This window comes from Babylonia areolata, chromosome 11, assembly GCF_041734735.1.
Source record: "Babylonia areolata isolate BAREFJ2019XMU chromosome 11, ASM4173473v1, whole genome shotgun sequence".
Classification (NCBI taxonomy): domain Eukaryota; kingdom Metazoa; phylum Mollusca; class Gastropoda; order Neogastropoda; family Buccinidae; genus Babylonia; species Babylonia areolata.
In genome coordinates, this window is record NC_134886.1 from 41,420,372 (window position 1) to 41,444,748 (window position 24,377).

At 44.1% G+C, this 24,377-nt stretch overlaps 1 protein-coding gene across 1 annotated transcript in view; it reads left to right on the forward strand.

Annotated features, from left to right (window-relative positions):
• Window positions 1–283: 283 nt before the first annotated feature.
• LOC143287253 (cadherin EGF LAG seven-pass G-type receptor 1-like) overlaps window positions 284–24,377 on the forward strand; it is a 29,958-nt gene continuing 5,864 nt past the window's right edge. The window contains exons 1-12 of the mRNA XM_076595198.1: window positions 284–467; window positions 1,802–1,978; window positions 2,901–3,016; window positions 5,445–5,619; window positions 7,066–7,184; window positions 10,353–10,536; window positions 13,855–14,013; window positions 18,626–18,763; window positions 19,970–20,092; window positions 21,073–21,255; window positions 21,702–21,892; window positions 23,661–23,861. Coding sequence (XP_076451313.1) covers window positions 284–467; window positions 1,802–1,978; window positions 2,901–3,016; window positions 5,445–5,619; window positions 7,066–7,184; window positions 10,353–10,536; window positions 13,855–14,013; window positions 18,626–18,763; window positions 19,970–20,092; window positions 21,073–21,255; window positions 21,702–21,892; window positions 23,661–23,861 — 1,950 coding nt within the window. The remainder of the gene's footprint in view (window positions 468–1,801; window positions 1,979–2,900; window positions 3,017–5,444; window positions 5,620–7,065; window positions 7,185–10,352; window positions 10,537–13,854; window positions 14,014–18,625; window positions 18,764–19,969; window positions 20,093–21,072; window positions 21,256–21,701; window positions 21,893–23,660; window positions 23,862–24,377) is intronic.

A 24,377-nucleotide genomic window follows, 5' to 3' on the forward strand; every position in this document is an offset into this window, starting at 1 on the left:
GATGATGATGATGATGATGATGATTACATAAAACACTGTCTTTAAAACTGGACGACACAGGCGCATAATCATTATTGTTAGTGTCATAACAGGTCGCTGTCTTTGTTGATGTTGTTTATTGCCATCATCGTCGTCATCATCATCATCATCATCATCATCATCATCAACATGGAATATAACAGGTACTCAAACGACCAGTGCATCATCACACAGGTCGCTGTCTTTGTTGATGTTGTTTATTGCCATCATCGTCGTCATCGTCATCATCATCATCATCATCAACATGGAACATAACAGGTACTCAAACGACCAGTGCATCATCACATATGGGACCTCGGGGAACGGAAACAGTGAGACCGGGTCGTACGAGACGACCAACACCGTACCCACGGTGGGCGGGACCATTGCGCAACCGGGGACAACCTTCAATGACAGGAGGCACGCTGTCCTTGCAGACCTTGATGCCGGTGTGTGTGAGTGTGATGGTGGTGGGTGTGCTGGTGGGGTTGGGGTGTTGAGACAGGGGAAGGGATAGAGGTGTTTAGAGAAGGGGGTGGGGGAGAGAATAACTGGCTGTCTGACTGACTGAATGAATGACTAAATGAATGAACGAATCTTTATTTTCCAACCGTGTGGAGATTATTAACACATTGGCTGGCTTAGATGTCTGCCGTTGTTCTAAGACACACGCATACATATACATGACTTTATAAATGTAGTCATATTGAGAGAGAGAGAGAGAGAGAGAGAGAGAGAGAGAGAGAGAGAGATCAATGAATAAGCCAGTCACTTCATATGTCGTCGTTTTCTATAATATAGTTATATTCCAACCCCCATCCCCCACCCACGCCCCCTCCCCAAACACACACACTTCGTTTCTCATTTCACACCCACACCCACACCCCTCCACCTCCCCGTCATATTTTTTGTGTGTTTATTTAACTTATTTCAGCACTCGCGTTTATGTGTCCAAAAATTATACTGTATCTATGTTTGTAAATGATTTTCGATTTATGTTTGTGTTACTTTTTTTCTTGGGGGGGAGGGGATGGGGGGGGGGGGTTGGGGTACCACCTCTCCCAGCATTCCTTGTGACCCCCGGGACACTTTGTAATAAAGACATACTCTAATCTATTCTATTCCGTTCTGTTCTAAGTTGTTACCATCATTTTTTACCTGCTTTTTCTTTTTTTTAATGCATTTTGTAGGTCATTACTTCTCTCTTTTTTTATAATAATTTCAAACTACGTCCCCGTCTCAACTCTGTCTCCTCTTCACACGTGAACTGTTTGTGTGATTGGTGCGCAACTGTATGCAGTGATAATTGTATTTCATTGTATTTCTCTTTTTTCTTTCTTTCTTTTTTTTTTTTTTTTTTTTTTTTTTTGCTCACAACCTCACAACAGATATCCTTGTGTGAAATTCGGGCTGCTCTCCCCAGGGAGGGCGCGTCGCTACACTGAGAGCGTCGAACTTTTTCTCTCTCTCTCTCTCTTTTTTTTTTTTTTTTTCTTTTTTTTTTCCAATCGAAGTGGATTTTTCCACATAATTTTGCCAGGAACAACCCTTTTGTTGCCGTGGGTTCTTTTACGTGCGCTAAGTGCAGGCTGCACACGGGACTTGGTTTATCGTCTTATCCGAATGACTAGCGTCCAGACCACCGTCCAGGCCTTGAGAGAGGGAGAGAGAGAGAGAGAGGCGGGGTGAGGGGAGGGGGAAGCAGTTAGATAATGAAATAAGATAAAATGCGGGGGATGGGAGGGGGAACCCAATGGATAGAGTCAAATAAGATAAAATGCAGGAAACGCCCCGACTTTCACCAACCTGGGTGGGTCGGTCACCGTGCTGTGCTTCGCCGCCACCCTGGGTGACGTGGTGTACACGGTGACCGCCACTGACGCTGACCCGGGCGACACGCTGACCACCACGCTGGACTCGGTCACTCCTTCCTCCCACTTCGCCTTTGACTCGGCCACTGGTATCACCATCTGGTTTTTGTTGTTGTTGTTGCTGGTGGTGGTGGTGGTGGTGGTGGTGGTGTGTGTGTGTCTGTGTAAGGGTGTATTGGTGGTTGGGGTGGTGTGGGTGGTTGGGTGAAGGATTGAAGTTAAAGGGAGAGAGAAACTGTGTGTATGTGTGTGTGTGTGTGTGTGTGTGTGTGATCAAAAAGCAAAGAAGCAAAACATTTATTCATTTATGCATTCGTTCATTCGTTCGTTCGTTCGTTTGTTTATTCATTCATTCATTCAGTCAGTCTGTTTCGTTCGTTCGTTCATTCATTCATTCATTTATTCGTTTATTTATTGTCTGACTGAATGACTGATTGTCTGACTGAAGACTGAGTGAATGGATAATGAATGTGTGAATGAATGAAAGATTGTCTGACTGAAGACTGAATGAATGAACGTAAGAACGAATGACTGATTTTCTGACTGACGACTGAGTGAATGAATGAATGAATGAACGAACGAACTAAACGCGTTGGGTTACGCTGCTGGTCAGGCATCTGCTTGGCAGATGTGGTGTAGCGTATATGGATTTGTCCGAACGCAGTGACGCCTCCTTGAGCTACTGAATACTGAAACTTATTCGTTTAATAGTTCATTATTTCATTTATTCGTTCATTCATTCATTCATTCACTTACTCAGTCAGAAAATCAGTCATTCGTTCTTACGTTCATTCAGTCAGTCAGTCAGTCAGTCAGTCAGTCAGTCTTCAGTCAGACAATATTTCATTCATTCATTCATTCATTCACTCAATCGTCAGTCAGACAATCATTCATTCAGTCAGACAATCTGTCAGTCATTCGTTCTTTTATCTATTCATTCATTCATTCACTCGCTCGCTCACTCGCTCACTCATCCCCCTCTATCCCGGTTTCCTGTGATTGTGCCGACAGGGGAGGTAAGCGTGTCCAGCAGCAGCATCACCCTCACCACCTACACTCTCACCTTCTCTGTCAGCGACGGCTGCTCCAGTGCCACGGACACCCTGGCCATCACTGTGTCCAACTCGGTGAGGGAAAAACTGGCTGCATTTTCTGCTGACGTGATGCGAAAGAGAAACGGGGAGAGAGAGAGAGAGAAAGAGGGGGAGAGAAAGAGAGAGAGAGAGAGAGAGGAGGGGGTTGGGAGAGAGAGGGTGAGGGAGGGAGATGGGGGCGGGAGAGAGAGTGAGAGAGATGGGTGGGGGTGGGGGGGAGAGAGAGGAGGGGGTTGGGAGAGAGAGGGTTAGGGAGGGAGATAGGGGGCAGGAGAGAGAGAGAGAGATGATGGGGAAGGTGGGGAGAGAGAGGAGGGGGTTGGGAGAGAGAGGGTTAGGGAGGGAGATGGGGGCGGGAGAGAGAGAGAGAGATGGGTTGGGTGGGGGGAGAGAGAGTGAGAGAGATGGGTGGGGGGGGAGAGAGAGGAGGGGGTTCGGAGAGAGAGGGTGAGGGAGGGAGATGGGGTTGGGAGGGAGAGAGAGATGGGTGGGGATGGGGGAGAGAGAGGAGGGGGTTGGGAGAGAGAGGGTTAGGGAGGGAGATGGGGGAGGGAGAGAGAGAGAGAGAGAGATGAGGGGGAAGGTGGGGAGAGAGAGGAGGGGGTTGGGAGAGAGAGGGTGAGGGAGGGAGATGGGGGCGGGAGAGAGAGAGTGAGAGAGATGGGTGAGGGGGAGAGAGAGGAGGGGGCTGGGAGAGAGAGGGTTAGGGAGGGAGATGGGGGCGGGAGAGAGAGAGAGATGGGTGGGGTAGGGGGGGGAGAGAGTGAGAGATGGGTAGGGGTGGGGGGAGAGAGAGGAGGGGGTTGGGAGAGAGAGGGTGAGGGAGGGAGATGGGGTTGGGAGAGAGAGAGAGATGAGGGGGGAGGGGGGAGAGAGGGTGAGAGAGATGGGTGGGGGGGAGAGAGAGGAGGGGGTTGGGAGAGAGAGGGTTAGGGAGGGAGATGGGGGCGGGAGAGAGAGAGAGAGGAGGGGAGAGAGGAGGGGGAGAGAGAGGAGGGGGTTCGGAGAGAGAGGGTGAGGGAGGGAGATGGGGTTGGGAGGGAGAGAGAGATGGGTGGGGATGGGGGAGAGAGAGGAGGGGGTTGGGAGAGAGAGGGTTAGGGAGGGAGATGGGGGAGGGAGAGAGAGAGAGAGAGAGAGAGAGATGAGGGGGAAGGTGGGGAGAGAGAGGAGGGGGTTGGGAGAGAGAGGGTGAGGGAGGGAGATGGGGGCGGGAGAGAGAGAGTGAGAGAGATGGGTGAGGGGGAGAGAGAGGAGGGGGTTGGGAGAGAGAGGGTTAGGGAGGGAGATGGGGGCGGGAGAGAGAGAGAGATGGGTGGGGTAGGGGGGGGAGAGAGTGAGAGATGGGTAGGGGTGGGGGGAGAGAGAGGAGGGGGTTGGGAGAGAGAGGGTGAGGGAGGGAGATGGGGTTGGGAGAGAGAGAGAGATGAGGGGCGAGGGGGGAGAGAGGGTGAGAGAGATGGGTGGGGGGGAGAGAGAGGAGGGGGTTGGGAGAGAGAGGGTTAGGGAGGGAGTTGGGGGCGGGAGAGAGAGAGAGAGGAGGGGGAGAGAGAGGAGGGGGAGAGAGAGGAGGGTGTTTGGAGAGAGGGGGTTAGGGAGGGAGATGGGGGCGGGAGAGAGAGAGAGAGGAGGGGGTTGGGAGAGAGAGGGTGAGGGAAGGAGATGGGGGCGGGAGACGGGGAGAGAGAGAGAGGGGGGAGGAGGGAGAGAGGGCGGTAGGGAGGGAGAGTGAGAGAGGGGTAGAAAGACAGAGAGGTGAGTGTATGTTTGTGTGTGTGTGTGTGTTTGTCAGACAGACAGACAGACATAGATGTGAGTGTATGTGTGAGTGTGTGTGTGTGTGTGTGTGTGTGTGTGTGTGTGTGTGTGTGTGTGACAGACTGACAGGCAGAACAGACAGACAGGCAGACAGAGATAGGGAGATGTGAGAGAGTGAGTCGGAGACAGAGAGAGAGTGTGTGTGAGAGAGAGATAGACAAAGACACAGAAAGAAAGTATGTGAGAGGGACAGAGGTAAAGATGTAGGGAGAGGGGACAGACAGACAGGCAGACAGACAGACATAAAGTCAAAGAAACAGAGACAGAAAAAGAGCCAGCCAGCCAGAGAGAGAGAGTTGCATAAGAAACATGACGGTTGTTCCACTACCACTACCACTACCACTGTCAGTCACTGCTTCGAACTAGGTAACAACATTTTCAGCAATAACAGAAACATTCATTCATTCATTCATTCATTCATTGTTCTATCGCATTCACCGAAATCCATTCTTTTTCACGTCATCACGGGCACTAGAAATATTCTTCCATCCATCCATTCATTCATTCATTCATTGTTCTATCGCAGTCACCGAAGTCCATACTTTTTCACGCCATAACGGACACCAGCAATATTAATTCTTTCCTCCATCCATCATCATTCATTCATTCATTCATTCATTCATTCATATATTGCTATGTCCAGGCTCCGTATTTCTCCAACCTGGATGCCGTCATGACAAGCACCAGCAACCTGGCATTAGGTACTGTTTTGTACACGGTGACGTCAGTAGATGACGACAGTGGTAGTGGCGATAGCGTCACCACGGCCTTGACCAGCACGTCACCCACTGCCGACTTCACTTTCGACGCCACCACGGGTAAATCTCATCTTTCTCTTCTCCTCGGCCGGATTGCACGAGGTGATGTTTAGCAGCGCAAAGTTTGTTTAGTGTTAAGAATGTTCCTACGTGTATTATGGAATTTATTGTATTGTATTGTATTCTATTCTATTTCTCTTTTTGTCACAACAGATTTCTCTGTGTGAAATTCGGGCTGCTCTTCCCAGGGAGAGCGCGTCGCTACACTACAGCGCCACCCATTTTTTTTCCTTTTTTTTTTTGGTATTTTTTTCCTACGTGCAGTTATATTTGTTTTTCCTATCGAATTGGATTTTTCTGCAGAATTTTGCCACAAACAACCCTTTTGTTGCCGTGGGTTCTTTTACGTGCGCTAAGTGCATGCTGCAAACGGGACCTCGGTTTATCGTCTCATCCGAATGACTAGCGTCCAGACCACCACTCAAGGTCTAGTGGAGGGGGAGAAAATATCGGCGGCTGAGCCGTGATTCGAACCAGCGCGCTCAGATTGTCTCGCTTCCTAGGCGGACGCGTTACCTCCATGCCATCACTCCACTAATTTACTGTGGAGTTGGGAACCTTCTTGACGATAAGCAAACATTAAAGTTGCTACATTCGGTCATGCAACCCACCCATAATGTTACAAGGGGTTGTTAGAATTGTATCGTTTTGTTTGCTTTCTGTTTGGGGGTGTTTGTTTGTTTGTTTGTGTGTTTGTTTCTTTGACCGTGTGTGTGTGTGTGTGTGTGTGTGTGTGTGTGTGATATTTCAGATTAATGTTATTTTTTTGTTACTGTTATTGTTTGTTTGTTTGTTTTTTTCCCCTTTCGTTCACTTTGTGATGTCAGGGTTTGTTGATAGAAATTTAGGGGTGGATCAGATTTATTGTTTAAAATATTGGGTTTCAGTGTCTAATGGTATGGTATGCATGAATAAAGAGACAGATGATCAGTATCTTTCCTCCTCCGTTTGATTAAAAAAATCTACTTATTTATTTCTTTATTCACTTTATTCATTTGATGAATTAATAATTATTTATCATTAAGCATGTTGGGTCACGCTGTTGGTCAGATGTAGTGTGGCGCATATGGATTTGTCCGAACGCAGTGATGCCTCTTTTGAGCAAGTGGACTCAACTTCTTTCTTTCTTTCTTTCTTGATTTTTTTTTTTTTATTCAATGTTTTTCTGTCGTGCCTTGAAAAGTTTCGGAACATTATGTAAGGTGATGGCATTTGAGAGAACATTCGTGACATTCCATTGGCTATAAGCGGGTCTACCTTTTATCTCAGATGGCAGAAAACCAGGTCACATGGAGAGGTAAGGAAGTCTCGGAGAAAGAGGTGGGGAAACGAGGGAGGGGCCGGGGGGTTCGGGGTGGGTAGTGGGAGGTTGGTGGTGTGGTGGTGGTGGGGGGAGGGGAAGTCTAAAAAGAATCATTTCCAGCCATCGCTGTCGTTCTGACGCAGGGGAGGTAAGCGTGGCGACCACCCCACTGACTATAGGAACGTACACTCTGACGTTCAGCATCACGGACACCTGTGGACAGAGCTCCACCAATACACTTACTGTCACGGTCTACAACCAGGTTGGTTTGTGTGTGTGTGTGTGTGTGTGTGTGTGTGTGTGTGTGTGTGATGGACACCCGCTACTTTTTGTAGTTGTTGTCTGTTGTTTCGTTTTTGTTTTTGTTTTGTTGCTGACCTATTTTTTCTTCCTGTTTCATCAGAGGGATGGAGAGAGAGAGGGGGGTGCGGAGGTGGTAGTGGAGGGAAAGAGACAGAGAAAGAGAGAAGAGATAGTGAAAGAGTGAGAGAGAGAGCGATATGGAGAGAGGGAGAGGGACAGAGGGAGTGAAAGAGAGACAAATAGAGAGAGGGGGAGGGAGAAAGAGACAGATAGAGAGAGGCAGGGAGGGAGAGACACAGAAATACAGAGAGAGAGATAGAGACAGAGAGAGGGAGAGAAACAGAGAGGGAGGGAAAGAGAGACAGAGGAGAGAGAGAGGGAGGGAGAGACAGACAGACATGGGAGAGAGACAGAGAGGGAGGGAGAGAGAGAGAGAGAGACAGAGAGAACTATGACGATAACGATAACAATGTTTTATCTAAGAAAGGCCATGGCCTCAATTTTGAGGGGGGATACCTACAGGAAAACAATGCGCACATAGATATTGTACATGTTATTGATGAATACTGTATATTTGAACAATATCATAGTATCAGTTCATAATGCTTCGCCTCTTAAATGACTTATTCAGAAACACTGCGAAGTTTTTAATGACAGATTCATTTCTACAAGACATGGGTAATGTAGCATATACAAGGTTGGTCTGCTGTAATATTTGGGAGGGATGAATATTTTTCTAATATTATCTAATGCCGGATAGTAAAAAGCGAAATTGACTTCATTCTCTATTCAATAAAGGCCGTGGCCCCTCATGAAGGGGATCAGTGAACACAAATTGTCACATTCCAGAACAATGTGGAACAGAAAACATGTAACTACAAATCTAGCAATGCACATTCACACACAAATAGCACAATCAATCACATATCAAACTGCGTATTTTGAATGCCTCATAGAGTATATAGCGAACTGTTTTACAATGGTTTCATTTGTAGATGACATTAGCAAGGAAAGTCGAAACAGAAATGGAAGTATGTGATATTTTTGTTGAATTAACTGTTGCCTAAGGTCATTTAAGGCAGGGCAACGTAACACGAAAAGAAGTTTATTTTTTTCATTACATCTATCTGCACAAGGGACAAATAATATCGTGATCATTCAATTTACTATAACGATAACGATGAAGAGAGAGATAGGAAATCCCAAATCTAAACATTGTCGTAATATATTTCAAATACCTATCCATCTTCATTGACTAATAAATCGGAAGTGAATACATAGAAATAAACTGCTTATAAAATAAAAATCAATCACTATCTTGAATGTGTTATGACCATACTTGTCATCTATGATCAATTGATCTAATTCGAAATGTACGAATAAATCCATTTATATTCCTTACTCCCTGCTGTGACCATCATAACCAAATTCCATCCCATATAACTTAATTCTCACCATTGATACGCAGTTTGTCTTACCCCCTACATCCAGATCATATAACATATTATATGCTTTTCTTGGCAAATCTTCCATTTGTGTTAGTTTTAACCAGTAAGAGATACATCTTGTCACAGAATTAAGATATATCGGATATCTTTTTACTCACCATAGATCAAATCGTTAGGCGTTTTCATACTCACTCCTAGAGACTTTTTCAACGCAAATAAATGTACATTCTCACAAAATACTGCAGCATTAGACAGATCCCGTTCGCACTGAACGATAGGTTGTATCTGAGAATAAAAAAATCTCATAAACAACTGAAAAGAACAACTTTCTAAAGTTATCGATTTTTTTTCATAACACAAAGTAATGCGTGTTTAGCTCTACTTGATAAATCCTTACATGCAGATGTGGAACTGAACTTGGTTGAAAAATATATTCCTAGGTATTTATATGCATTCACTACAGGCATTATAACCCCGCCATACGTCCATCTTTCTCTAATTCCTAAATACCCACCTTTTCTAAAAAAAACAGTTATATTACTTTTTGACATGTTTACGTTCAACTGAAGTGAACTTGCAGCACGAAACAGATTATTTAATTGTGTTTGTAAACCAATAACAGTTTCATATATCAACGCAACATCATCTGCTAGAAGAAGAATAAACATCTCTAAAATATCACACGTTAACTGAGCACCATGTTTTCCATTTCTAATAATTTCATTGGTTGAAAAGAGAAAACAAAATAAGGCTGCAAACATCACCTTTTTTCACCCCAGACGTTACCCTAGCTTTCACACATGCATACATATTCATTATACATTTCAACAGTTTTCATGAACACCAGCTTTCAAAAGGATTGGTCAAAGAATTGTTCTATTGATAGGAGTCGAAGGCTTTCTCAAAATCTATAAAAGCTACGTACAATTTACGATTTAAAGAGATTTGTTTTTGAACGAAAACCACATAGTAAACGTAATTATGACCTACAGTACAGTAGCCCCGTTTATATATCCTGCTTGGTATTCGCCTGTGATGTTATTGTCTTCTACCCGTTCTTGAAATCTGTGATTAATGATAGTACTGTAAAGTTTACTACTAATATCGCAAATAGAAATACCTCTATAATTTCTGGGATTATTCACATCGCCTTTTTTGTAAAGAGGTAAAACAACAGACTCGGTCCAGTTCTCCGGATAGACACCACTGTCAAATAAACAGTTAGAAACATTACAAAGAATTTCAGACTTGATTCAGTTTTACTACCATACTTTAACAATTCACCAACTACGCCATCTGTTCCTACAGTTTTAAGGCTTTTTATTTTACTTACAGCAAACATTACTTCGCCTGTTGAAATACGGCGATTTATATAATCTTCCTCGTCCTCCTAACAAGAAAGATATCAACGACAAATTTCACTGAAAATCACATGAGAAACTTATGAAAAAAGACTACCACAAAGCGACAAACTAAAGAACTCTCTATCCCCACCCCTGCCCCAGTCTCATTCCCTCCAACCCCATGCACAGAGAGAGAGAGAAACAGACAGACAGTCAGACAGACAGAGACAGAGAGACGAAACGAGACGAAACGATTTTTTTTTCTTTCCCGGGAGACTTGGGGAAAGTCGTCGCAGTGTAAAAACAGCGCGCATTGCATTACAATCCCAATTTCAGGCACCCGTGATCACGTCTCTTCCCACAACCGTTGACGTCAGAGAGGATGTGACGTCACTGACCCTGCTGCACACGGTGACGTCGAGTGACGCCGACGGACATAGCGTCAGCTGCACCATCTCTAGCACCTCCCCCGCCTCAGCTCCCTTCAGCATCAAGTACATCAGCAACGGAACAACATTAGGTCAGTCTGCTAGAGGAGACAGCAGTAAGAAACACTCAATAAATTCATCATTATAAATGCCCTCCCTCTTTCACGCTCCCGAAAATGGAGTATAGCTGCCTACATGGCGGGGATAAAAGCGGTCATACACGTAAAAGCCCACTTGTGTATACGAATGTGAGGGTCGCAGCCCACGAACGAAGAAGAAGAAGAAGATCACAAATGTTTGAATGGCGGCTTCAGTACTTACAAAGCATAGCATTCTGTCATGCGATGAAACAGATCTGTTGTTCTAAATGAACTCTTTGCATTAACGAGATATTACACAAGAAAAAGAAACTCTGCTTCAGATTAATTGACCAATACTTAAATTGCAGGTACACTACTTAAAACAATATTTGAACAAAATATGTGAACACCCATGTTTAAATTTTGCCATGTATACAGCTTGTCAGGATTGTCCCCCCCCTCCCACCCCCTTTTTTGACTCACTTCTGCAAACAAAGTGAGTCTATCTTTTAACCCGGGGGTTGTCTGTGTGTGTGCGTGTGTGTGTGCGTGTGTGTGTGTGTGTATGTGTCCGTAGTAAACTTTAACATTGCCATTTTATCTGCAAATACTTTGTCAGTTGACACCAAATATGGCATAAAAATAGGACAAATTCAGTTTTTTCCAGTCATCTTGTTTAAAACAATATTCCACCTCTGGGATGGGCACAAAAAAATTAAAAAAAAGAAGCCAAATTGTATGCAAACTGAATTTCCCGTTATATTTATATATCTTTTTTTATTCTCTAAACTGGGCACTTTGATCTGACATTCTGACACAACAACAAGAGCAGTCATTTTTATCATTGTTTGTTCAAACAGGAACTTCTTTTGCTAAGCATGGAAGTTATATTTCTGGTGCATGTCTTTGCTGCAGATAGTAAAAAAGGGAAATTAATCTGTAATTAATGCTGGGGGGCGGGGGGGTTAATTTGCTTTAAACTGATCTTTCTCATCTGAAACATTACATTTTGAAATTATACTAAAATCAATACTATGAGTGGAATTTATAGATCTGTTGGCTGAGCCCTGAAGGTCATGGGCAAAAATCAGTTGCGTACACATATTTATACATATTCAAAGCGCGTGCTCATATTCTTCGCGAACGTGAAGGACACCATTTTGTTTCAAGTTGTTGACCTGCCCATTCAATCCTATATTCAATCGACAATACACGATAACGTGATGGAAAGTTGGAGAAGGAGACCGTTAAATATTTATTCAGAGAAAGATTTGTGAACGCCTCATCACTTACTGGATTATGCCCCAAACTGCCATAAAAATATCCACAAAATCAGTCAGAATTCACAGTTAAAAATAAAAAAACCATGAGAGTTAATACCCTTGATGAAACGTAAAAATTTCCAGGCTTGACTTTTCTCAAAATGAAGTCCTTTTCACTTTATACGACGTTTAGAAGTACTTGTACTTGGCTGTACATGTTATTAGTTTAACAAAATACTCAATTTTCATATCAACTTTAAAACTTTAAAACTAGAATGAACATAAAAGAGAAATTGAATTGATCGTGTCGTACATTCCCGGCGGGTATAACTAAATTTGTACATCTATCTAGATCCAGAGAAAACTGCTAAATATTGCAGTGTGATTGCGGCGATAGCCACGTCTCCTTTACCGCGGATTTAAAAAGAATTTTTAATTGCCCTTAAAGATTTTTTGAATGCCTAAGATACACCAGAATAATATGATTTAAACAGCGTTCTCACTGCGAATACCGCAGTCGATTTTTATCGCCCTTAAAAAAGCATTTTTAAATGTTAAATTTTTGAATGTCAGTTAAGGAGCCTCGATAGTGTATTGGGTAAGACAGTTTCTTCTCACCCAAACACGCGGGGTTTGAATCTGCCCTCAGGACTTTTTTTTTCTTTTTTTTTTAACCCGAAACTTTATAATAACAAATACAGAACATATTTTAACGATTATATTTTTTTTAAGTGTATCACAAGTGAGTCTTGAAGGCCTTGCCTCTCTTGTTACTATTTAATTCCCAGTTGCTCCTAGCTGGCTGACTTCTGAAAGGAAACAACCTTTTCATGCAAGTGAAAGTGAACTCCCCTGTTATGAATATCATAGTTTAGTTCGTGTTTCTATATAAAATCGAAGAACAAGACATAAAAGATTACATTGAAATATCTGTGCATTCACGTGAACAAATTCCGGAGTAGTAATATCTAAAAATAAGACATTCAGTTATACTTATCTCCCTTTGCATCATATCAAATAATCCTTATCCTCCTTTACATTTATATTAAAAGATAAAGATAAGACATTCAGTTATACTTATCCTCCTTTGCATTCACATCAAATAATTCTTATCCTCCTTTGCATTTATATTAAAGGATTTCTAAGTGAAATACTTACATTTTGGTACACTCATTTTGGTGAATATATAAGCAATACAGAAGAAGAAAAGATTTAAATCATTCTTATCTTCCTTTGCATTCATGATAAAGAATGTCCAAGAAATTTCGAAAAACAAGACATGCAAAGCAGGTTTCATACATTTTTGTTCGTTCTCAATGAAAAACATTCTAATGAATATCGAACAAAATTAGTATTCAAATTACACTTACCTTTCTTCGCATTCACATCAACGAATTTTTATGCAGTATCGTACCATGACATTCAAATCATACACCCTTTTTGTACAGTCATATCGTTGCATTTCTAAGTTATGCTGAAAAACACTGGAATTGCAGGTACCTTTCCAAGTGTTCATATTGCCGAATTTCAAAGAATAATCGAAGAACAAAACATTCAGATCACATGTTACCGTTCTCTGTGTTCATATTCAAGAATTTCTAGGAAACATCGAAGAAGAAACAATCACAATGTGGAGAAACCTTGAGTATCTATTGAATCAGTTGAAGAGTGTCACCAAACAAAGACTGAGAGATCAGTATGTCCAGATGTGGTGAACTTCGATAATGGTGTGTGTTGTTTACCAAGTAACAACTGTCTTGTATATTTACTACATGCATGATTGCTGTATGATGATAGTTTGTTATGTTTCTTTTGCTGCATCGCACTGATTTTCTCTTACATGTTACTGGTATGTTTTGTTTTAGCTTAAAGCCCCCCCCCCTCCACACACACACACACACACACTCCCCCTTTGGGACTGAAAGCTTGAATAAAAACTGTTCAAACAGCCATTTACCTTCTGTACATTCATATTACAACAGTTCGCTTTTTTTTCATTTGATCTGTTGTTGTTATTTCGTTGTATTTATTTATTTATTTATTTATTTATTTATTTGTTTTACACCAGAGAATGGTATCTATCTGAATGCCAACGCCGGATTGGACTACTCGTCTGTGGACACATACACGCTGAGCATCGAATGCAGTGATGGTTACGACAGTGACACAGAATCGTTGTATGTGTATATCGTGGAGAACGGGATGCCGCTCATCTCCAATCTGCAAAGTACAGTATTCAGCTTCTGTTGTTGCGCCTTTTTGGTGTCTTTCTGATTGTGTGATCCCCAAATCACAGTCTGTCTGTCTGTCACCCTTCTTTGTCAGTCTGTCTGTCTGTCTTGTCTTTGTTTCTACTGTATCTCTGTCTGTATCTCTGTCTGTATCTCTGTCCATCAGCTGTACTCACTCATGTGGAAAGAAGAGACGATCCCCCAGGATTTCAAAGATGCATCTATCATTCACTTGTACAAGCGAAAGGGGAACCGGCAAGCCTGTGATAACCATCGGGGCATTTCCTTGCTCTCCATCGCAGGCAAGATACTTGCCAGGATCCTACTAAACCGCCTCACAGCACACCTTGACCAAGGTCATTTGCCTGAGAGCCAATGTGGATTCCGGAAAGAGCGCGGAACCACCGACATGGTGTTTGCTGCGAGGCAGCTGCAAGAGAAATGTCAGGAGCAAAATGCTGATCTGTTCTCCACCTATGTCGACCTCACTAAGGCCTTCGACACCGTGAGTAGAGAGGGACTGTGGAAGATCATGGCCAAGTACGGATGCCCTCGGAAATTTATTTCCTTGGTCAGCCAATTCCATGAAGGCATGCAGGCTCGAGTCCAGGACAATGGCGAAACATCTGCTCCTTTTGCTGTCACAAATGGTGTCAAGCAAGGCTGCGTCCTGGCTCCAACGCTGTTCAGCCTCATGTTCTCTGCAATGCTTACTGATGCCTTCAGAGATGGCGATGTTGGAATCGGCCTAAAGTACCGAACAGATGGCAAGTTTTTGTTTGCTGATGATTGTGCCCTCAACGCTGGATCTGAAGCTGACATGCAACTCAGCGTCGACAAGTTTGCCACTGCCAGCAGGAACTTCGGCCTTACCATCAGCACGAGGAAAACTGAAGTTCTCCATCAGCCAGCCCCAGGGAAACCCTACGTTGAGCCCAACATCACAGTCAACGGTCAGAGACTCAGTGCGGTGGAGCGGTTCACATACCTTGGCAGCACACTGTCACGAAATGTGACAATCGACGATGAAGTGAACGTCAGGATTGCAAGAGCAAGCGCAACTTTTGGTAGACTCAATGCAAATGTCTGGAACAGAAGAGGCATTAGTCTTGAGACCAAGCTAAAGGTCTACAGAGCAGTAGTTCTCCCCACACTACTGTACGCCTGCGAAATTTGGACAGTGTACCAACGACATGCCAAGAAGCTGAACCACTTCCACACAACATGCCTCAGGAAGCTGCTGAACATCAAGTGGCAAGACAGGACCCCAGACACAGAGGTGCTCGCAAAAGCCACCCTTCCCAGCATCTTCACCATCCTGATGAAGTCCCAGCTTCGCTGGGCTGGACACGTGGCGCGCATGCCAGACCATCGGCTGCCCAAAAGGCTCTTCTATGGCGAGCTGCAACAAGGGAAGAGATCACACGGAGGTCAGAAGAAGCGCTTCAGAGATACTCTGAAAGTCTCTCTGAAAGCGTTTGATATCAACCCTGACTCCTGGGAGGAATCTGCAGTGGACCGTGACAAATGGCGCGCTGCTGTGCACAAAGGCGCCAAGTTGTGCGAGGCCAACAGGACTGCTGCAGCTGTTCAGAAGAGGCAGGCCAGAAAGTCACGGGCAAACAAGCTCCCTGACAATGGTATGCCTGTCTTTGTCTGCCCCAACTGTCAGCGAACATTTCGTGCGCAGATTGGACTATTCAGCCATCTGCGCATTCACAGATAGATTCATGAGCATCCCCCCCCCACCCCACCACCACCCTCCCCCCATCCCCCAGCTGGATGACAACGATGGTCATCATCGATCTCGATGGACACACCACCACCATCTCTGTCTGTATCTCTGTCTGTTTGCTTATCTGTTTGTTGTTTATTATTATTGTCTTTTTATTTTATTTTTGTTTTTATTATTATCATTATTGTTGTTGTTGTTGTGATCATCATCATCATCTTTTCTTTTTGTTTTTTTTTCTTCTTTATATGCATATATATTTTTAATCTTTAGATATTCATTTACCTCTTTTTTCTTTCTTTCTTTTTTACATTTTTTTTCTCAAGGACTAAGCGCGTTGGGTTACGCTGCTGGTCAGGCATCTGCTTGGCAGATGTGGTGTAGCGTATATGGATTTGTCCGAACGCAGTGACGCCTCCTTTAGCTTTTGATACTGATACTGATACTGTCTGTTGACCGTCTGTCTATCGTCATTCTCTGTCTTTGTCTCTTTCTATCAACTATGTGTCTTTTTTTGACATTCTGTTCTTACCCCCTATATCTCTCTCACCCCTTCTGTCTGTCTGTCTGTCTGTCTGTCTGTCTGTCTCTCGTTCTTTCTTTCTCTCTGTCTCTGTCTGTCTGTCTGTCTGTCTGTCTGTCTGTCTGTCTGTCTGTCTCTCTCTCTCTCTCTCTCTCTCTCTCTCTCTCTCTCTCTCTCACACAAATACACAAACATGTATATCTGGCTTCTGTATGACACTCGTTGAAATAAAGTTTGTCATCTCCTGCCCTGTCTTGTCTCTCACCCTCATTGTGTGTGTGTGTGCGCGCGCGCGCGTATGTGTGTGTGTGTGTGTGTGTGTGTGTGTGTGTGTGTGTGTGTGTGCAATATATAAAATCTAATGCTGTATACTACTGTTCCCCTCTGGTATCATACTGTATTTCATTGCAACGTTTTGCTGATATTGTCCTTATACCAGTGAAGGGAATTTGTTTTACTGTTCACCACATCAGTGTTGACTGTGAGTGAGTTTCAGTTTCAGATTCTCAAGAAGGCGTCACTGCATGCACACACACACACACACACACACACAATATATATATATATATATATATATATATAGAGAGAGAGAGAGAGAGAGAGAGAGAGAGAGAGACGGCTGACCTCGTTTGTTTTTCTCGAAATCAAAAGAAAAGAAATACAAAATCTGGACTGATCACATACACAGACACGAACGACAGCATCGGCATGTTTACTGCATAATTATGACTATTTCCAACTGGATACTGAATTAACCAGAATGAACAGGAAAGAGAAATTGAATGGGCCGCGTTGTAGCTACTGTAAGCCTAAGTGTCAAACACGAAGATGTGCAGAAATCGGTTACATGTCGCGGAGTGCTAGAGGCGATGGCAGCATCTCTTTTACTGCGGACTTAAAAAGGAATTTCTTAAGTAATCGAGATGTACTAAAATAATATGATTTAAGCGGCGTTGTCATCTCGAATATCATCCAAGCGGCCCGGAAGCTCCACGGAGAACTGAAGCACCTGCGACGTACTGCCGCCTTCGTCGAGGAGACGGGGGAATCCATCTGATAAATGACATCTTGAATACCGTAATCGATGTATGATGCAAAAAACAAAAACAATATTCGTTTAGATATTATCTTTGAACGTCATTTGTAGGCGAACTATAGCTCTCCACTGAATGTATTTGGTTCGAATCTGCTAACATACTATTCACCCTCCCCCCATCCCCCCCATCCCCCCGCTCCCCCACCCCTCCCCAGAAGCTTTATATCATTAAATACAGAACGCATTTCAGCTTCTTTTGTTTCCTGCTAGATAAAGTGTATATCACAAGTGTGGCCTGAAGGCTTTGCCTCTCTTGTTTGCTCTTTTCTTTCTGCTTGCAAGTATATTCGTTTTGCTGTCAAAGCGGGTTTTTTTGTGTGTTTTTTTTACCAGTGACAACCCTTTTGTTGTCAAGCGTTCTTTTACGTACGCACGCGCGACCTTGGCATTGCATTATAAATGTATGACAAACAGTCGTGTTCGACTATGACCATCAAAAAGCAGAGGAGGCAACTGCTGTCCCAACAATCTGGGCTAGAATTTGATTAAAGTGAAGAGTGTCTTGCCCAAGTTACATCCCCACTCTCTCGGCCAAGAGGGTTTTATGACAGTCGGCGTTGGGATGGTTCCCAAAGGCCAGCTAGCCCCCAAGGCTGCAGTACTAAGAGCCCGTGCAATTTTGCCTCCTAGTGTGAAAGTCATAGTCCATCAGAAAAGACTAAGCTGGAAATGATTTCCCATTGCAGTAGAGAAACCATTGATAATACAGTTCTCACTTTGCTTTGGCCCATCTGTAAACTGATGTCAATCTGTGATGTAATCTCAGTGTTGGGCCTTGCACTATACACTAAAGTACAAGATCAGCACTCTATGTTATAGATGTATTCACAAAACTGCCCCTTCCAATCTCTGCGGCTGTCTTCACCTCTACATTCCATCTCGCTCACTACGATCGGCTTCGGACCCACTCTGTTTACGCATACCCAGATTGAAACACTCGACTGTTAGTCGCCGTTCTTTCTCTGTCTCTGGACTTTGCGATTGGAATGAATTTCCTCTTTCGCTTCGTCAAGTCTCCAAACTCAGCTCTTTCAAGTCTGGCCTTAAAACCCACCTCTTCCCAAGATAGCCTCCCTTGCCTGCCTCTTCCTTGTCTTTAGTTTCAACAGTTTTAGAGTTATGCATGCGTGTGAATGACTGGTGCGAAAGCGCTTTGATTTGTCTCTGCACAAGATTCAGCGCTATATAAATACCATTATTATTATTATTATTATTATTATTATACTGTATAAAACAAACTCTTCCTTCCACTCGCAGGCTCCACCACAGTCAGCACCACGACCAGCATCAGTAGCGAGGTTTTCGTGGTTCAGGCGAACGACACGGAGGGCGATGCTCTGTCCTACTCTCTCACCTGTGTCAACACTGGCACCTGTCCTTTCGCCATCTATTCCAGTGAGTGTGGCGCCCGTCCCCCCTCCTCCTCCTCTCTCTCTCTCTCTCTCTCTCTCTCTCTCTCTCTCTCTCTCTCTCTCTCTGTCAACACTGGCACCTGTCCTTTCGCCATCTATTCCAGTGAGTGTGGCGTCCGTCCCCCTCCTCCTCTCTCTCTCTCTCTCTCTCTCTCTCTGTCAACACTGGCTCCTGTCCTTTCGCCATCTATTCCAGTGAGTGTGGCGCCCGTCCCTCTCTCTCTCTCTCTCTCTCTCTCTCTCTCTCTCTCTCTCTCTCTGTCAACACTGGCACCTGTCCTTTCGCCATCTATTCCAGTGAGTGTGGCGCCCGTCCCCCTCCTCTCTCTCTCTCTCTCTCTCTCTCTGTCTGTGTGTCAACACTGGCACCTGTCCTTTCGCAATCTATTGAGTGAGTGTGGCGTCCGTCCTACTCCTCTCTCTCCCTCTCTGTCTCTGTCTCTGTCTCTCTCTCTGTCTCTGTCTGTTTGTCTCTCTCCCCCCCCCCCCTCTCTCTCTTTCACCTTTGTTAACACTGACGCCACCTGTTCTTTTTTCTCCCATTGATTCCAGTGAATAAAGCATCACTTTTCTTTCCCTTTGTTAACATTGTAGCTACCTGTTCTTCTTGCAGTTTGTTCCATTGAGTACAGCGTCGTCTGTATTTCTCTTTCTCCTTTGTTAACACTGTAGTTATCACTTCCTTCTGCCTTCTGCCATGTATTCCTGTGGGTAAAGCGCCATCTTCTTTCTCTCCCTTTCAAATTTGATAACAGTTTAATTCCCTGTTCCTTTCGTCGATGATTTTATTCCAGTGAGTAAAACGTCATCTTCCTCCCTCTTCGACGTTTGTAAACATCGTAGCTGTCTGGGTTTTTTGGGTTATTTTTTCACCATTTATATTTCAGTGAGTGGGTTGTCTTCGCCTTTCTTTCTCTAAGTCACTAAAAATATGGTTTACATTTTCGGTCAGCCTCTCTCTCCTGTTACGATCTCTCTCCAAGGCGTTTTATGTCAGGGCCTGTCTGATAATGCTTGATGCTCATGCTGGTTTTTGTAGTGTGTGCGTCCGATGTAGACATACAGTTTCGAATGTTTTTTACTTTTATAATATTTGGGTGTTGTTTTTTTTCAACGCAGAAAGTGTTTGCACGTCATAATGTACTGCCGCGAGTTGTTCAGAACTCAGGATGAATGACTTGGTGTGCAGCGGGGAGCATTTTACTGTCGACCACCTTGTTAGGAACGACAACTCTGGCTTATGAGTTGGACATCACAGTGTCAGATGCATACAGCGTCACTGCTGCTCACCGCCTGACCGTCTTCGTTTCCGGTGAGTCAGTTCGGTGCCAGCGTGTTGGAATCGTGTCGCTTGATTTCGCTTGAAAACACAACAAAACACAGCACAACGCAACGCAAGCAACGCAATACAACACAACACAGCACGACGCAACGCAACACAATGCAGCACAACGCAACACAACACAGCACAACGCAACGCAACACAATGCAGCACAACGCAACGCAACACAATGCAGCACAACGCAACGCAACACAATGCAGCACAACGCAACGCAACACAATGCAGCGCAAGGCAACGCAATACAACACAACGCAGCGCAACGCAACGCAACGCAACACAGCACAGCACAGCTCAACGCAACGCAACTCAACACAGCACAGCTCAACGCAACGCAACTCAACACAGCACAGCTCAACGCAACGCAACACAGCACAACGCAACGCAACACAGCACAACGCAACGCAACACAACAAAACACAACGCAACGCAACGCAACGCAACGCAACATATAAACCATAATATAAACCATATAGATACCGTATACACATTCATTTCTTTGTATACATGTGTATGCGTGAGTGTATCTATCTATCTATCTATCTGTCTATATATATATATATATATATATATATATATATATATATATATATATATATATATGTATGTGTGTGTGTGTGTGTGTGTGTGTTTATATACGAATTTTCCTAATTTTTTCTTCCTTTCTCGGGAGTACTTCTTTGCTGTTCCTTTCAGAGTTCATCCGCCATCTAATTCACATTTCATATTTGCTGTTGTTTTTTTAAAAAAATACTGCCGCCGTGTTATGTGTTCACTGTGTGCATGAACAGTTTACCGAGTACACCATAAGCTCCATCTTGTAGCTGCTCTGTGTGTTCGCAATGTCTTTTCTTGCTTTTGAGAATAAAGTCAACAGAAACCAAACAGCGATGGTCAGGCCCTCTTTTCCCTTAACCCCTCTTCTTCTCCAAATTCTCCTTCTTCCTTCTCAGACCTGAACACAGCCCCTGTCCTGGCCAATCTACCACAGACGATCCAGGTGTCGGAGGACACGACCCCAGGGACGTCGCTGTTCCTGCTGTCGGTGTATGACGAGGATGGGGACAGCACGTTCACCATTGACGTCGGCTTCACGCCCACCACTGGGGCCACCAGATTCGTCGTTGATGATGCTGGTATGGTTACACGTCTGTGTTGGTGTTGTTCGTTTGTGTGTGTGTGTGTGTGTGTGTGTGTGTGTGTGTGTGTGTGTGTGTGTGTGTGTGTGTGAGTGTGTGTGTGATTTGCTCGCGCGCGCGTGTGTGTTTGTGTGTGTGTGTGTGTGTGTGTGTGTGTGTGTGTGTGTGTGTGTGATTTCTGTCTCTGTTTTGTGTGTGGGTTGGGTTTAGGTGGGGTGGAGATGATGTATACACACGCACATGTATATATACGTATACATCTCTCTCTCTCTCTCTCTCTCTCTCTCTCTATATATATATATACGATGCGATGCAATACGATGTGATGCAACACGGTACGATACAATACAACACAACACAATACAACACAACACAACACAACAACACAACACAACTCTGCTGACATAAATCATGTATCGTTGTTGTTGTTTCTTCTTCCCCAGCACTGACAGTCTCCCTGTCGACCAGCCAGGGTCTGGATTACGAGACGCAGACGGAGTACACGTTGAACCTGACGGCTTCTGACGAAAAAGACACGTCATCTTGGGCACTGCTGACGATTCAGGTGGCTGACGTCAACGAGTCTCCACAGCTGCTTAAGACCTACTATTACATTTCAGAGAACGAAGGATCGGTCAGTATGTCTTGTCTTGCTTGTTGCTGTTTTTTGTTGTTGTTGTTGTTGTCTTCATCATCATCATCATCATCATCGTCATCATCATCATCATCATTATCATCATCACCATCATCATTATCATCATCATCACCATCACAATCGTCATATTCGTCGTCGTCGTCTTTCTCGTTGTTGTAATAATGACAGTAATTACAATAACAATAACTACAACTGATGCTGCTGCTGTTGCTGCTGCTGCGGCTACTACTACTACTATCACCACCACCACCACCACCACCCTATCACTGCTTCTTCTTAGCACGAGTAAAATTACACACACACACACACACACACACACACACACACACACACATACACGCGAGCGCGCACTCACACACACATTTGAGTATCACTTTGGAAAGTGGTTCGTTTTAGGGAATTAATTAAACGAACTGGGTCAGCATCAGTATCAGAGGCGGCAAATTCTTCTTCTCCACCTCCTCCATCATCATCATCATCATCATCATCATCTTCTTCTTCTTCTTTCATTGTTGTGGTACTATTGTTGTCAGCTGTTGCTGTTGTTGATTGCTGATGAAAGATCTTGGAAAATGTTGTTCTTCAGAGCTTTCTTATCCATATAATATCATCATCTTAGATGAACAGACTATAAATGAATAAACAACTTGTCCATAATTTTATTTTTCATTCAGTCCTGTAGTTATTTGTCGCGTCATTCAAGACCGTAATTGCCTCTTTCTTATCCAGGTCAGTATGCTGTCTGTCTGTTTGTCTGTGTCTGTCTCCCCCTTCCTGCGTTTACCTCTGATCATTTTTGAGTTCAATCCTGAGAATTTATCATCATCATTGCATGGTTATCATTATAATGATTATAGAAACAAAACAAAAACCGAACCATAACAGTTCGAAGTCTTCCAAGCCCCCTGCTCGATCATTGTTATCAGCTAAAGTATACTGAACTGCTTGATTGTGTCTGGGAACTATCCCCAAACCTTCTATCATCGACCATTGCTATATACCACCATCATTCGAAGACAACAATGTCACATCACCCGGACAGCCCTTCAGTAGACCGACACCAGAAGGTAGACAGAAGAGAGGAAGGCCAAAGAACACCTGGCACAGAACAGTCGGTGGAGAGAACTCCAGAACCGGAAGCACACCTGGGGTATCGTTCAGAGACTGGCCTCACACAGACATGAGTAGCGGATCTTCGTTGCTGAGATACATGCAAGAGGGTGTAATGGGCAGCTTCAGTTTTCAGTTTCAGTTCTTCAAGGAGGTGTCACTGTGTTCGGACAAATCCGTGTACGCTACACCACATCTGCTAGGCAGACACCCGACAGCTGGTATAACCCAACGCGCTCGTCGGGGCCTTACAGAATTTTGCCAGCGGGGCGGGGGTGGGGGGGAGCAACGCTTTTGTTGCCATGGGTTTCGTTTTCAGTGCGCCAAGTGCGTGCTGCACACATGACCTCTGTTTATCGTCTCATCCGAAAGACTATACTCTCTATTGGCAGATGAGCGTCTTAACCATTCTACCACCTTCCTTCGCACTAATATGTAAGTAAGTAAGTAATTAGAACATTACTGCAAGTAGATGCCAAGAAGACTGCAGTGAATCATCTCACCCCCCACCCTTTCCTATACCACCCACACTCTCTACCCCTCCTCCTCCCTCCCTCCCTCCCTCCAACACCCCCTCCAACCCACTACCCCCCACCCCACCCCCTCTCCCCAATACCCTCTGCCCCGCCCACTCCAGGCAGGAACGAGCTTCACCGTGCCAGTGATGCTGGTGTCTGACCCTGACCTTGGAGACAGCCTGACCTTCAGCATGGGCGACGCTTCGGACCCTGGCTGCGGGTTGCTGTCTGTGAACAGTACCACTGGGGTCATGGGCTACGAGACGAACTTTGACGTGGATGACACTTCACTCTCCTCCTACTTCAGCTGCCCTGTGAAGGTGCGTAGATTCCAAATTCCAGATTCCAGATGGGGTTTATTCATGTACAGGCCGTAGGCCCCTTATGAAGGGGTATGTGAACATCATTCTTTCATATACAGACAAACATCACATTGCAATGCATGTTAACGTCCAAATATTCAGTTAAACAAACATATCAGTAAAGCAGTACAATGGTTCAGTATGTAGAACAATAAAATGCTGTCACCAAGTTACAGTTTCCCTGAATTTGAAATCTTTATATAGAAAATAGAGAAAAATTTCGAACTGTGTAAGGAGAGGTTGATGATATTAAGTAAGTTCAATTTAAACAGTGTAGGTTGTCTATAATATTTAGGTGGAATGAATTCTTCTCGAATGTTCTTAAGAGATGGACAACAAAGAAAAAAATGTATCTCATTGTCTTGTGAGTCCTTACATAATGGACAAGTTAAATTACTATCATTACATGTTCTGTATCTATAGTGATGAACTGCTAATTCCGAAATACCTAATCTAAATCTAGTCGTTATATAT